The sequence below is a fragment of the Patagioenas fasciata genome, chromosome 1 (genome assembly GCF_037038585.1).
Source record: "Patagioenas fasciata isolate bPatFas1 chromosome 1, bPatFas1.hap1, whole genome shotgun sequence".
NCBI classification, from domain to species: domain Eukaryota; kingdom Metazoa; phylum Chordata; class Aves; order Columbiformes; family Columbidae; genus Patagioenas; species Patagioenas fasciata.
In genome coordinates, this window is record NC_092520.1 from 29,768,708 (window position 1) to 29,784,795 (window position 16,088).

The following is a 16,088-nucleotide window of genomic DNA, read 5'->3' on the forward strand; positions in this document are numbered from 1 at the left end:
ACATAGCCATTTGTCTTCTCTTATTTAAGAAAAACAGCAATAAATAAGCAAGCAATGCAACTGGCAACACCGAAAGAGCATCCAGGGACCTGCTCCTGTTCCCATCAGTCTGGAGCAAGACTCCCACTTTTTGTTTTCCTTTCTTCACTCCAGTGCCAGCCAGCAACACAGCGGTCAGTCAACTGGCAGGCAGGTTCTGCCTGGAACAACAGCAAATGGAAATTAATCCACAAATCTTTGGAATGGGTTAGTAATTTATATATTCATCCAATTCCTGCCTGACAAATAGTGCTTTTACAGCAAGATAACTTCATTGACTTAAATGTAGTTACTCTTGATTTATATGATTATGAAAGGAGGATAAGCCTACAAGGGCTAATGAAACAGCAATATTGGTTTTTCTCTTTATTATCTTCTCAGCACATAAACGTGTTATTGAATCATTCATTTGACAGCTTACAGGTCCCTACTGTTTTATTGTTTATGGTTAGGCAATTAACTCAAGATGAAATTTTACAGGTTCATTTTTTTATTTTAAGTGGAAGCAAACTCAGGTTCTAATGCTACCTCAAACATTATAATTTTTAATGTGTAACGAAAACCCTCTTTTGCTTAGACAACATCTTCATCCAGTGTTCGACACTCAAACTTTACAGAGAGAAAGGGACTCCTGCCCATATCTGACAGCTGTGACACTGAAACAGGACCACAACTTCTTAAATTCCAAACCAATGCATGAGTCCAGGTGCAGCCTTTACTGACAGATATGCTGGGAACCCTCTTATGCATCAGTTGACTCAGGGACCTGGGTTTGAAATGTGCCAGAAAGAAAAACAATAGATTACTTACTCCATTTCAGCGCTCTCAGATAAAGTGGAAAATCAGCTAAATCACAAAATGTTGATCAGATTTGCTACAGTTTGCTATTTTAAACAATTTATGATGTTGCTACCACCAACACTGGTCATGATCTTTAATTTGCTTTGCTGCTAGCATGCTACCGACGTCCTGATCAGAGAACAATTTATGATGTTAAAGAAGTAGACAGTGTTGCATGACTGCGAATGGTTTCATGATTTCATGTTGTATTGGTTGCTATATTGTTCATAGTGTACTATTATTTTTAAAACTCTCTCAAAAAAAAATAATACAGCCGTATTTTAATAAACATGAAAATTCAACTGCTTTGGGCCCTGTCCTACACATTTTTGTGAACACACCAGTATGAATAATGTTAATGTGAGCAGCACAACACAATGAGCGGGGCTGCTCCTGCGTGCACGTTCTCGCCTGTGTTGCATGATGGGGCCCGGAGGTTTTGAGCTCACGCTTGTGCTGTCAGCCAGGACTGTGATGTGTGTGTGGGCACTTGTAGGATCATAGAATGTCCTGAGTTGGAATGGACCCACAAGGACCATTGAGTCCAACTCCTGTCCCTGCACAGGACAACCCCACAGTTCACACCATGTGTCTGAGGGCATCGTCCAGTCTCTTCTTGATCACTGTCAGGCTTGGGGCCGTGACACCTCCCTGGGGAGCCTGTTCCTGTGCTCCACCATCCTCTGGGGGAAGAACCTTTTCCTAATGTCCAACCTAAACCTCCCCTGGCACATCTTCCTGCCATTCCCTCCGGTTCTGTCACTGGTCACTAAAGAGAAGAGATCAGCACCTGCCCCCTCCTCCTCCCCTTGTGAGGAAGCTGTAGCCGCCATAAGGTCTCCCATCAGTCTCCTCCAGGCTGAACAAACCAAGTGACTTCAGCTGCTCCTCATACAGCTTCCCCTCCAAACCCTTCACCAACTTCATGGCGCTACTCTGGACACTGTCCAGCAGCTTTATAAATTTTTTATCCTGTGGAGCCCAAAAAGGCACACAGCTTTGGACACATGCACATCTGTGTGCATACACGTTGCAGCAGAGCTGCCTTGCCTGATGCAGAGCAGAGATGGGCACGGTGAGACACCCCAGTAGTGCTGTGGTTTTAAGCCCACACAACAGCAAGTTACCTCCCCGGCTATTTACTGCTGACTCCACCACAATATTCCAGCATGTGTGACCCCAGGCTGTCTTTCACTTTGTGCTTTTCACACACCTCTCTGCTTTCACCCCTGAGCCGATGGAGCTGGAGAGCTGCGAGAGCAGGGGAGAGGAGCCCAGGGGCAGGCTGAGCTTTCACACTTCTTATCCCGTCTGTTCCCAGTAATGTGCAAAATGGAGCCACACTGGATGGTGTGCGGTGTTCAGGAGAGAGAAGATGCCAAGGAGGGGGGAAGTGGGGAGGTCTGTTGGGGTAAAGAGTCCCTCAAAGGTACAGGCCCTGGACAGCGGCAGAATCACATCAAGCAGCAAGCAGAGGTAGCAGTGGGGGCAGTGAGAAAAATGGCCATAATCAATACTCAGTCAAGGATCCACTGATCCCTCCTGCAAAAGACTTCACTGTATCATAATATCTGGGGATCTCACAACACTTTTCTTCATATCAGTGTCATTAAAGGCTCCAGCAGTGTCCCTCATCACTGGCAGAGGAAGTCTCGCTGAAGAAGCACCCACCTCCTCATGGACTACTTTATGTGAGCAGCTTGGTGAGCCCCTGACGTAATTTCCAGAGCATGAGCCAGCCCATTTCCCTCTCTCCACACTCTCTGCTCATTTAAACTTCTGTTAATTACAGTCAGGTGTAGAGCCAGACCCAGAAAGGTTCTTGTTGCCTCCAATGCTAATGCTGGTGATAGTGGAGGGTGCTCAGTAGCCTCTGCATTGATGCCTCTGGGCTTCAATGTACAAGAACATTCAGGATGAGTAATTTTCTAATTTTGACGTAAAATCTATGATGTGCCCGTTGCTCTAGGGCACTTCCTATTGACTTTGGCTTCAGCTGAGGGCAGAGTTCCTTAGCAAAAACATGTGGCATCCGTAGCTTTGGGGCCAAGAATATGTGCCCTAAGCAGCAGGAGAGCAGGAAATGCTCCCGCTCCCATGAAAGGAGATTTAAACTCCTGCAACTTGCTCTGCAACCTCCTGCAATTACCAGAATGTAAAAGAAAATGAAGCATAGTTTATTTTCCCCTAAGGAAATGAAATGATTAACCTCCCTTAAAGACAAACAGATCCAAAGTGCCAGGGGAAAAAACAGAAGGTATGCACTGCAAACTATCTCTAACAAGTGTGATTTTTTTCACATACAATTGAGGAATCAATTATCAACGTGAAGACATCTAACTGATGAGTTAGTTTGAAATAGCTGACAGTTGGCAGATCTGCCAACATGGAAGATAAATGCAATTAACTGTGTTAATTGTTGCTCTGCATAAGTGTCTCCCCTCAAATCTCTGTGTTTGTAGGAACTTTGAGCACGCAGCGCTATCCAACAGCGCAGTCAGTGAGGGACGCTCAGCATCACCCCTGCAGCCTAGCGCACGGGGTTGTCTGAAGCACTTCGACAACACCAGTGATACGGGACAAAATCACTAATTATTTAGAGGCTCGTGTAAATGCCTATGCCAGCCTGGGGGCTTGCAGAGCACTTTGTGGAAGCTGAGTTTTTAGGTCCTGAGACTGGGTGCACGCATGTTGGTGTTTGGATAAGACCTGGGAAAGCACCCTTCTAACCTGTTCCACGTTTCTCTGTTTCCAGGGAAATGAAGCACTGAAAAGCTGGTGTGCTCCAACACATTATTAATTTGAACACTGAAAGGACAAGGTTCCCTTTAAAGGAAGAAAACCTAGACTCTGCCTGGGCAAATTACCGTCTTTTTTCCTACAAACAGGCATCTTTAAGTATTGCTGAGATGCAGCCTAAAAATTTTTTTCAGAAGTGAAGAGCTATTCCAGTGAGTCTGTAACACCTGATTTATTCCTAAAATGCTGGGGCTGTGGAGATGAAGCATTCACTAAAACAGGAGAAGTGGATAGCGCACAAACAGCCCTGGCATTCCCAGATCCCCTTAATCTGCCTGTTTCTAAATAAACACAAGACAGGTACAGATTCAGGCAATAGAGCTAATCGGTTCCCAGATTTTCCTACAGATAATAGCCAGGTCTGATTCATACAGTCTTATTCAGGGACCAAGAATTTAATGGAAGTTGTATGTCCCTGCTTGACCCCTAGATACTCCACTTATTCCTCCCTTACTGAGCATTTTTCGATTCAGAAAGTCTTCCCCTACCTTTCTCTTTCCCTTTGCTGGCAACAGCTGCACTTCTTATGCCGTGCTGACCTCCAAATAGACAGTTAGCAAAAGGCAGATGAACAAAATTCAACTCTGCTGTCAGCAAGTGCAAGACACTTCACTGGGAGTCACACCAAAGGTGAAACCAGTCTCCAAAGTGTAACTAAGAACCATAAAAGAAAGTTAATTAACACCAGCAATATGAAGATAATATGCCCATTTCTATGCTGTAACAATACTCTTTAATTTTATCAGTCTCATCCCAAACGTTTCAAGTGGGATACGGGCTAGGACATGGAACATCTTCCTAAGGAGTGCAGAAGTCTCACTCCTTAAATCCCAGATAAGGAAAATATAGGATAAAGCATTGAAAAGAATGAGCCTGCAACGCATCTATTGCTGGGTGAGATGATCTAATAGAGTTTCCTACCTTAGACATTCAAATAATCTAGTCAAACACAGGGAAAAAATTAGCTGCACGACTCTGCCTAAGCCACCTGTGTGAAACAGTTAACATCCCACTGAGATGAATGAACTGACTCATACCTCACTGCTATTTTTTCACAGTTTCTCCAGTGGAGTCCACAGAAAGCTGCTCAAGTGCTGACTTAAATTTCACAGACATATTCCCCAATTTAAGAGATACATCCCCAGTCTTAGACAGCACAGGTCTTTTTGCAACACTCGTTCTGAAGCTGTTGACCTGGGCTGAAAAAGCTGCTGTCCTGGCTGGCTTAGGACCACCACGAGCCTTCTCCTTCCTACTCCAGACACAAGGCACATTTCTGTCACACAGGCTGGACCAAACCTGGCCAGGATGAGGAGTGAAGAGTCAGGAATACAACTAATGTCTGATCTATAGAAAAAGGGTGTGGCAAAATAATCTTTTATCTCATCCTCTGTGGTTTGGATGAAGATATTTTTAATGATTTAGGAGCTTTGATTTTTTACAAGACAATATCTCTGCTTCATAATAATAGAGCATATGCTAAACGAAGTAAGAACTGGCTGAGTGACAGATTTGATATGGAATTGTCAACAGAAAACCATCACCAAGTGGGAAGGCACTTGGAGAAATTCCAAAGGGATTCATATAAGGCTCGGTGCTGTACAATGCTTGCCTAGTTGACACAGAAGTAAATATAAAACCCTTACTGAGAAAATACGTCACTCCTGTGATGACATAAGTGAATAGCACAGTTATATGGAGCAACATAGGTTACTTGCTAAGTTAGGATAACTCAAGCAAAGTGGATTACAAATCAGGAAAATGTAAAAAGTAGGAAGACGGAAAACAAATTGTACCTGCAGGATGGTAGATTACATACTGAAAGGTCATATGCAAAAACAGCTCAAGAGAAGTATACAGGATAAAAGTTACAACAAAATTAGCTAATGAAATGGGTGGAAATTAAAGCAGAGGAGCAGTTAAGTAGGGGTGCTACTGCCCAAGCAGCACTGGTGAGGAGGACATCAAAAATAGCAGCCAAAGCTGGTACTTCTGTTGTCAAATAAAAAGTACTGTTAAAAAAAAAAATGGAAAAGGAGCCAAAAAGACACAGAAAATTAATCAAATCCTGAAGAAAATGCCTTCCAATTAAAGACTCAATCTTTTCAGTTTATTAAAAAGAACATTGATATTATCTGGAAGGACTGAGATGATCTGGATGTGCAAATGCCTTTGTGGGGGGAAGACCATGGATGGGAAACAGCTGTCTCCTCTAGCAGAGAGCAGCGGACTAAGATCTAGTCACCAGAGGATGAAGCTAGATGAGCTTTAGTTATGAAACACACAGAGTTTCCCTTAAAAATAAAATCAGGGCAGAGTACTGAGAGAAATTACTACAAGAGTCTCTGTTTTGTGGTGCCTTCAACAAAAGACTGGGTAACTCTGGGGGCAAGGGGCAGTGGAACGCCAAACCTAGCTGTGGGGCTCAACACCAGGGTAGCTGGATGAAAAGCGATGGCCCATGCTGCACTGCAGCCCTGACCAGAGGAGTTATCACCTCTCCTTGCCTGAGACTGGGTGAGCTCAGGAAGCCCAAAGGAGAAAATGAGTGACTTGAGGGAGATGTTGTGCAGCAACATCTCTCGGGTGTCCAGGTCTGTGCAGGCCACCTCCCAGTGCCCTGCCACAGGATGAGGGGCACATCTGAGCCCAGGACAGGGCTTCCCAAGGCAGCGGGGAGGGGGACGGCCATGGCTGGCGGTGCAGGTTCACTCTGCCTGTCGTGGCTCCAGGCTGACGCACCCCTCCCAGAACACCCCGCTCCTTTCAAATGCTGCCTCGGGCTTTGAAGTCTTGCAGATACAGGCACGAAGTCAGATGTGCTGCAGTCTAATTAATTTCAGGTTGACATTTTATTTACGGCTATGCGGTGCGGTTTCACTTTCATCGACTGTGTAGATTTGACACTTCAAACTTGGCAGCTATTGACTTTACTCTGTTCTTCACAGGCACAGTCTGATTCTTTCGACTGTGGTTGTAAGGTTTGTGCTATCGGGGAACCCAAGGAAACAAAGTGGATTGCATGGAGTCATTGCTTAATGTGGATCTCATCAATTAAAAGTCAAATATTGGGCACAGAAACATATCTATGTCATATCCTAGGTATTCATCTGTCAGGGTAATTATCTAGATCACATCAGTGTAACATACCACACAAGCACAGAGAAAGCATTATGATTCTCTCTTCCTTTTTCCTTCAGAATTATCTCCATTAAGAAAATACTATGCTTTCCTTTTAAGACAGACTATCTTATGCCAAAGGAAGAGAGAGAGTGCCAACAACAAATGCAGATGGGAAGTTCAGATGAAGAGAAGAACTACGTACCAAGTTTGGCATATGGTGAAAACAGAGGTCATTTTTAGTACAGAGTGCTAATTAAAGAGCTAACAGTTTTAGAATCCATGAAATGGTGGAAAGTAAGACCGCATGATGCTAGGAACCTAATTAAGGTAGACTGCGTCTAGACTGTGTTCTATGGAGCATGTCCTACACGCCTGGTCTCCTGATGACCCCGCTCCAGAGACCTGCCCATGAAGTACAATGACCCTTTTTTGGCTTGAGTTCCTGCACTTCTTTTTCAGGGAGACCAGGGCGGGGAGGTGTAGAAAATGGTGTACATCTCACACCTTTCAACCCAAATTCTTTAAAGCATGCAGATGGAAAAGACTAGTTCATTATGTATGGACATTAGCCTGCTCCAAATGAGAACATTCACTTTTCCGTTCCAGGGTGTAGGCAACACAACCCAACCTCCTTGTGCACATACAGCCCATGTCTCACTGTAGTTGCCCTCCACAAATGAGGGATGAGAAGGACATTTGGCTCATCTGCTTCCTCTGCCATGCTACTGTGATTTGTAGACTCTGCCAAACCATGGACTGCCACCTCTGAAGCCACATCTGCATAAGAGGTATAGATATAAATAGGATGTATAGATACTCCCTAAACAGGGATGAGGAATGGGCTCCAGCTCTGTCCTGCGTTCATTCTTAACTGTGATCACTCCTTAGCCATGATCATTCACGCTCCTGGAGATGGTTTTGGCATCTTCCAACCAGCACTCTCCCAGACCATGCCTGGTCATGGCCCGAAGGACTATATGGACCACACACTGTCCCTAGCTGGCAGTTTGCATGATTCTAATAGTTTCTGGGAGGAAAAGGGTAGCTATACAAATGTGACCCATGATCTGTCAGGTGGCTTCATGGGTCAGAAAACGTACCCTGGTCTGTTTTAAGCAGTAGCAGAGACATGCTTGAAAGCCTGCTTGAAAAACCCACAAGCTGTCCAAGTGACATGACAGTGTCTTTTTCTATGGCCAAATCCTGATTCGTCTCACCAAAATTTTGTATCTAACAGGTAGAATTCTAAACTCCTACAGCAAATGGGCTAGAGAAAAAGACACCCAGGTGAGGATTCAGCCCATCTACCTTCTATACCCATGACCTTTGTGGGACACCTGTCTTGACTAAAAAGCTAAACAACTACTTTATGTTGGACCCTTGGCTTTTAGACACTTAAAGGTAGGTAAGACTAATCCTACCTTTAGTGTCTAAAATCAGCCAGATCTCCTGCAATAGGTTCTTGCCTCACTGAGAGACACAAGTTTGAGTTTTACTCAGACTAGATAGATACACCATTCAGAATGTCCTAAACATTTTTGATTGGTACTTAGTGTTAACGTAGCACAGTTTTAAGGTACCACAGTGGCATCTGCTACCAAATGCCCTTGTGTATGTCTCTATGTAACAGCCTACTCTGTCTTGTTCCCATCTGCACATGATATTACAACTATTTTGTCTGCTGTAGAAGACCCAGAAAGTAGCTATTCAGTAGGAAACACTACAATCAAATCTATTTGTCATTGCCCATGTTGGCTGGGCAGAGTGATGTTTTTGGCTAAAAGAGGACAAACATCAGTACAAACCCATATTCCTTTGGATCACCATACATTCCTTAGCTCTTGTTGGGAAATGACTTCGGTTTGAAAAATTAAAAAGGTCAAAGCAGTATTTGTTCTTCCCCACGTCAAACAAAGTGCAGTTAAATTCTGTCCTGTTGTCTCCTGGGTGAAGGGTGTTTTCATACAGCCAAGCTGTTCTTTGACTAGGATGCTTGAGAGCCTCTTTATAGACGACAATTTTTCCACTGATAGAAGTGCACGGTGGAGAGACTACGAAGACCTGAACCAAAGTTTTGCATGTTACTTCTGGTGCCACAACCAGTCTGTATCCAAATTTGTGAAGAAGATCTATGGGTCCCATGGAGGCAATGACGGAATGTGTTTCTAATGATTTCAGTAACACAGTGATGTATGTTTCTTGACCAACAGGTGGGCAATCAAACTCTACCCACTGGGACTTAGAGAGTGGGATTCTTTTGCTAGTTCTAACACCCAGAGTCTCATCAGAGCTTACCCTTCTGAATTCATAAAGGGTGCTGGTGAATATCACATCCAGTGAAACCACTGTCTCGTTCATGGCACACAACTTCTCATTTGTAAAAAGTCCAACCTGAAGGGAGCTCCCGAGCACCTCTGAACTCTTATTCAAATCAATGTGAAATACAGGCCACTCCACATGGAGGGTGGACATGCTGCTTCTGCTCTGCTGGGTAGCACTGCTGTTATTGCTGGGAGAGACCATTCTGAACAAGAAGTCCCCAGCACTCTTGAAATGGAAACACTCGAACTCTACAATCCCCTGGGACTGATTTGCTGGAAGCTGTTTTCTTGCAATTATCTCGTTGGTGCTGGCATCCAGCAATAGGATGGATGGATGCTCTGCTGTCACATTACCACCACCACCGTAGTACTGATATTCCACAGACACTGTGTCATTGCTGAAGGCTACATGGCCTGGGCGCTCCAACAGGAGATACTCCACTTCGCCGAGAACTGAAAGGAAAAGTTTCGCAACAGTATTAAGAACCAAAGAGACAACTGATTATTTATCTACCTTATGGAAGAAGACATAGACTTATGAAGTGGATGTTCAAAAAGCAGTTCCCAACCTTTCTAAAGTTTAGAGCAGTTAAAGCTCACCACCTTTCCTTTGTGCAGGGACATGGTTTGGAGCAACTCAAAGTATACTGCAGTAACATGTTCAGAGAGGTTAAAAGCAAGGTTTAAAACCAAACCAAACCAAAACCAAAACACAACAACACAACAAGAACAAAAAAGATTCACAGAAAACTTTATTTTTCAGGATACATTCCCAAACTTCTCATCTTCTTTCACTTACAGATTCTTAAAGTCCACTTCACAGTAGCCAGCTGTTGTTCTACTTACTCTAGCTATAATTTAGCCAAAAAAGGATGGTAGTTTCTTAATACAGACACATAAAAAATGTCCCTTAAATTAAATAAAATAGGAAGCTTGCGTGACGCTTTTTGAAGCCTCTTCTCTTGCTCTCTCTTATGAATCTTTCATTTTGCTCATTTGCATCACAGAGACACTTGAGTGAAAGAGCTGAAAATAACAGTGATGGTGACTGCAGCACTTTTCTTGTCTCAGATGTGGTGCAACATGTCTAAATGACATCATTTCATTATAAATGGCGCAGTCTTTTTGAATGTACTTCTTGCATGACCGTGTTTGTGCAAGTTGCCAAATTATCCCGAGACATGCCATAACAAGTGGGGATAGATGATATCTAAAGCCATGGATTGGGAAGATCACATTTCTGTTCTTAGCTCAGATAGCTTTTCTGTGTTGCTTGAAACTTAAGGATTTCAGACACAGAAAGGTTATCTGGAAAACGGGAACTGCATACATCTATTCCAGATATAGAATGTGCTGTGAGACATCTTCATTTAATTAATTGTCTGGGAAAAGGTCTCTGAGTCTTGGATGGAGGGTGCTACGGAAGTGTAAAACTTCACTTAAAGCAATCCTTTCATAAGTAGTATCAACTAACAATACTTTGACTTGTTAAATCTGTTACACATGTCTTTAGATTACCTCAAAGAAAGCTTTGCTGGAAAAACACTGCAACTGCCAAGGCAAGCACTCAGAAGTCAGAAGTAGCAGGATTCATTTCATATAATATTAGACATCTACCACTCTAAGCCTTAATTTGAGTTAGTCACCTTGGGTTCACTTTCTTGTCAGCAGGGAAAATTTTCAGGAAGAAATTCATCTGACCAGCTATAGACATTTACATCAGGGTGAGGTACGGTGTGCACAAGAAGAGCCTATTACTCTCCAGCAGCTATTAACACGTCCTTAAAATAACCAGCTCCAACCACATCCATAAAGTCCGAATGAAGGTGGCACACACAGCCTTGCACATATAAATCATGTGTAAACTGTTACACATATGTACTATAACTCAGTCTTTAATTTGCATGACTCAGTTCTATTTTTTCCACAAGAAGCTGCTTCATTGGCAGATGGATGGTGCTCATTACCAAAAGGTTCTTTTGTTCTCATCCTCCCATGGGTGGTCCCATGTATTATTGACTGTACACCATCCAAAATCCATCCTGATAACACAGAATTATTCATTTCTCTTATGGACTCTTCTATTGTGCTCTTATCATAGTCTATTAGTGCATTAGAAATATTAATGAGTTTATCCTTCCAATATCCCTGAAAGATTAGACGATGTCACTCTTCTTGTTTAGTGTTTTAGGAACCAAGCATAAAGGTGAAAACTGTCAAGTATCAGCTAATTGTGGATGCCCCAAGAAACCCAGGACTTGATTTTAAATACAATGGTCCTTCAGACATCCAAAGCAGGATCCCATTGATCCCAGCTGTGGGGAGCACAAGGCACCCCAGCAAACCTGATCTCAACTCAGGCACTCAGACAGTAGGAAACAGACCCTGAATGCCTGTGAAAAATGGCTCTCTACAAATTGCCCAGCAACGCATTCTCCTTGCTCTTCATGTTTTGGTTTTGTCACCTGTCCCTACCCATATTTTCCAGTCTTGTTCCTACTGTCACCTTCTGTCAATATCTGTTGGGTACTATCCTATATCTATTACCATTACCATGGTTCTCCAAACTCCTGCCCTTGTCTGTTTGCCTTACAGCTCTTCTACTTTCTCCTGTTGTCTGGGCTTGCAATTACCTCCAGCAAGTCCCTACCTTTCTGGCTCACTGCTAGCCTGACAGCAGAGAGCACAGGACAAGCATCTCTAGTGCCTGATAATACAAATGTAGGGGGAACTCTGCTGCCCTGGCCTTGAGCATGCACAGCATTGCACAGGGCTGGCAAGAGCCAGCAGGACTTGGGGCATGCTCGACCCTTCAGAGAACTTCATTGCTAACTCATCCACAAGGGCTTAGATCTGGGCCAAGCCTGGGCAAATCCTCACCAGAGCAGCAGAAAGCATGTTCCAGGCCACTGTGAGCACCCTAACAAATGTGAAGTTCCCACAACTGTGTTACAGTTCCCCAGGGTTTTTATTTATTTGAACACGGGCAAAATGAAGCGTTTCTCTGAAGGAATTGGCTAGATTCAACTTAACTGAAACATTACAAGGGAAAAACAAATCAGACCATGGCAAAAACTCAGCATGAAAAATTTCAACTTCACACTTAGAGCAAAAACACTCAAGTGACAGTAATGGAAAGCACTGATGTTTGTATCTACTGCTCTACTGACCTTACTCTCTTTTACAACTGCCTTGACTCTCTTGCACTATTTCTTGTTTGGAATGGCTCAGTTGAGAAGAATTACCACCAGTCTGTGTGTGTGTGGGAGGACTGCATAGAGGCCAGGGGACCGCCACATGGCTCCCATTACCCCGAATGCAGATGACTCAGGAGGTGAGGGAAGTGAGCACCACTGGAGGAGGCTATCACAGCACGGCAGAGCTCTGGCTGGTGCACCCCAGTGCACAGCATCCTTTCCCCCCATCTTTGGTTAGTAACACAAGAACTTTGCACTCGTGGACAGTCCATGCAGCAGTTTTTTTTACAATGCTCCAAACGGTGTCAGTCAGAGTTAACCAGCCTCTACCACAAGCTCCTTCAGCTGCCCTCCAGACCACTGCGCATGTGACTGTGTCCCATGCCAAGACTTGGTCCCAGTTGTTTGAACAGCCAGTCAGGGGCAGCTTTCAATGCATTTGTATATTTTTGGTTGTCATTACAATGGTCTCACATTGAATAGAGCCTGGCTGTGGCGCCAACAACCTGCCAGAGGAGCCTTTGCAAGAACTCACACTTAGAAATATCAAAAGGAAAAACCTTGGTTTCACTGAAGAGTAAGAAAAATTATTCGAGGGTGCTATTCTGATATTTATTTATTTTAATTGTGTTTAAGCCAACTCGCATTGTGCTCTTGGCTTGTCAACCACCAGTAGCACAGAGCTAAGAAGAACAAACACATCAGAAAAACTGATAAGAAATAAGAATACTGTTTTGTTGTATGTTAGGGCTTTTTTTAGCACTACAGTAATTTTCCAGACCATATTGGATCATTTAAAAAATAGTCCTGGCCTGAAACACAGAAGTCTATGAGTGAAATAGTTATCTAAAGACTTTGTACACATCTGATACTCAAAGATGTGTAGTGCATATGCAGAACAGTTCGAAAGTAATTTTCTGAATTATAGACTACCCTTGAACTGGAAATAAGGCAAAAGATGACACACCTCAAGTTTGCAGCAGAGATTTTGCTCTTTAACTGCAGCTTGTAATTACTTACTGTGCCACGCTCTATAAAGTTCAGGAATAATAGCTTTTACCTCCGAGCCAACTAGTTGTGAACTTCTACAGGACACCAAGAACCAGAGGATATTGCAATAATTCACCTCACTTCTTGGGTTAAGTGAATTTAATACCTACCTTCACTGTGTTCCCCACTCAGTGCACTGTTCCTAACTTGGCTAGTTTGTCTTCTTAAAAGAAGAAAAGGTACTAAAAGCCATAGGAAAGTATCTCCACATCTACTGGAATGAAGGTCATCTAAAAGATGGCAATTCTAGATTCTTTACACCTTGTAGTGATCCCTTGTTCTAGCGTGGAGATGGAGCAAGAATAGAGGCCTGAGTAGCTGAGCATACTTAGTATTCAATCATTACCTATAATCAGATTTTTCTCGCTTACAAAAGGACAGCAAACTGCATCCATTTTTTTGTCCATTTCTCTCCTTTGCAAGACATCATCAGCCATCTGGTGTGTGAACTACCTGCTGCTACAGCTCATTCCATAAGCACGGACTAACCAATCCTTTTTCCATTTTTTCCACGCTAGAGACATTTCAGCAGTGCATGACTTAATCCTTTAGCATGGTTTGACAAAGTACTGCAGCTGTCAGAACAACACCTGCTTTTAAATTAAGAATGTAATTTTTCAAAACGTATTATTCAGGAATTAAGAGTCACATTTACAAAATTTCTAATTCACTGTGTATTAAGGAATTACTTCAGTTTGCAAATCTACTTCCCACTTAGTACGTTCTTGGAAGAGATAAGATGCCACGCACAGGATGCCCCTCAGCTTGTAGATATCTTACAGTTGTCTAATTTGAACTTGGATGTCCAACCTCCCTCCTTGGCAGCTGACGGTGAGAAGGAGGTGCTTTCTCATTCCGCACATCTCAGACTGCAGATGGGTTAGAGCTGCTTTTAATATGTGCTGATTTGTATGTGGACTGCTCAAAGGAGACTGATTGCCTCTGCCTGGCTGCCTAATTTTACATGACTAAAATTGAATGAGTACAAATACCATCCTTTGGTTTATCCTTTGGTCAGAGGAAAGAACAGTTCTGTTGTTCTCAAAAGTTCTCTAACTGGCAGCTTTGGTCCATCAGATAGGGAGCTCACTCAGTTACAGGAGGTTACCTGTACTGTAGATGTTTACACCTTAGCCAACCACCACAGGTTCCTTTTACAGTTAATGGAGAGAATCAGGTAGTTGTATGGCACAGTTCCCCCCATTCTGGTACGGATACCGAAAATAGGTCTACCTTCCATAATGTTCATTAAATATAATTAAATATGAGTCTTACAAAAGAGCAAAGTTATAGTTACTGCTTCTAACACAGCCAGTCCCTCGATGATGCCCACAGAAATCCGTTCATTTATCTTGTTTATTTTTCTGAGCAAATTTACAGCAGGAAAGGTTCCTGACACTCTGATCTAAAGGGGCAGGTTATGCAAGCTGCATTTTCCACCTAAATATTGCATAAGATCTAGTCTATATTCTGAGCATATCAGTGGTGGCTTCTGTGACACCTGATTTCAACACATCACCTGAAAACAGCACCATCCAAATCCACCGTATGAACACACATCTCACAATATTCCCTTGACAGCTCTAATACTCACCATAGTCACAGAGCACTACTAACAATAGATTTGAAAAATCTTTCAACATCTGTTTCATTCTGACCAGTGAGATCCCAGATCCTTTTACTCCTCATGTCCTTCTTCAGCTCTGAAGTGCAGGCACTTTTTTCCAAGAACACCTGAAAGTTAAAAAATTACAGCTGTTTTAACTTTGATTCACAGGATACAAGAAGGAAGACATCTCACTAATAAGTAAAAAAAAACCCACACTAAAAGTCAACACTTTTCTCCCATTTACTTAAAAATTACTAATGCTGTAATAATGTATCAACTACAATTCACTGTACAATAAATTTTCCCACCTGAAATGTCAGCTCCTGAGCCAGAACAAAAACACATCACAACAACTTACCTTTGCACTGCAGTAACTGCTGCTGGGCATGTCTCATATTAAGATCTAGACTCATGGTAGCAAAATAACAAGTATCTATACAAAATGTAACTCTGACCTCTGCACATATCCGTATTGGAGATTTATTGCTGCTACACAATTTATATCACTTGCTGTCAACTGCTTTCAAGCATGAAAGAAACTTGGTAGAAAGTTACTATTTTGGTCCTCAAACTACACTGTTTTTCAGGTCTAGTAATATATTTACTTATCTTAAGAGATTTATAAAAGACCTGTGACTGGCTTTTATGTCATGCAGACTGATCAGATGGAGAAGGTGCTAACTTGCGCTTCTCCTCCAGTTTTTTAAGTTTACAGCCTTGGTTTAGCCAAAGAGTGTTCCTTTCAGCAAGTTTCAAAAGTTTATGTCCATGTGCTTTAGGCTAGTGTTACTGAATCTCTTAAAAATCACATAACACAGGTCGGAAGCACAATGATGGCAGCAAAACTAACAGTTCGCTTCAGAAACAGAATTGGGGGGGGGAATCTAAAAAGATACGATCTAGCTCAAGGAAACTGTTCTCAAAACATAAGAATTGCACTGCATAGGAGCGCCGGCAAGTCAGTCTTACTGTGCTCACTGTCATGCTAACGTGGAAGGAAGTTCTTGTTCCATGAAGTTTACAACCAAACTTCATGAGAGAAATCTGTCACTGCAGCAGGCCTAAATTAGGAGGGATCAAAGCTGCGGAACATAAAGGTAAAACGGAGGA

At 42.8% G+C, this 16,088-nt stretch overlaps 1 protein-coding gene across 2 annotated transcripts in view; it reads right to left on the bottom strand.

Annotated features, from left to right (window-relative positions):
- THSD1 (thrombospondin type 1 domain containing 1) overlaps positions 1 to 16,088 on the bottom strand; it is a 28,199-nt gene that overhangs the window by 6,655 nt on the left and 5,456 nt on the right. For both annotated transcript variants that reach the window (XM_065862635.2, XM_065862626.2), the window contains exons 2-3: positions 14,964 to 15,103; positions 8,607 to 9,575 (exon numbers count right to left, since the gene is read on the bottom strand). In XM_065862635.2, the coding sequence (XP_065718707.2) occupies positions 8,607 to 9,575; positions 14,964 to 15,021 (1,027 nt within the window). In that variant the 5' untranslated portion in view covers positions 15,022 to 15,103. The remainder of the gene's footprint in view (positions 1 to 8,606; positions 9,576 to 14,963; positions 15,104 to 16,088) is intronic.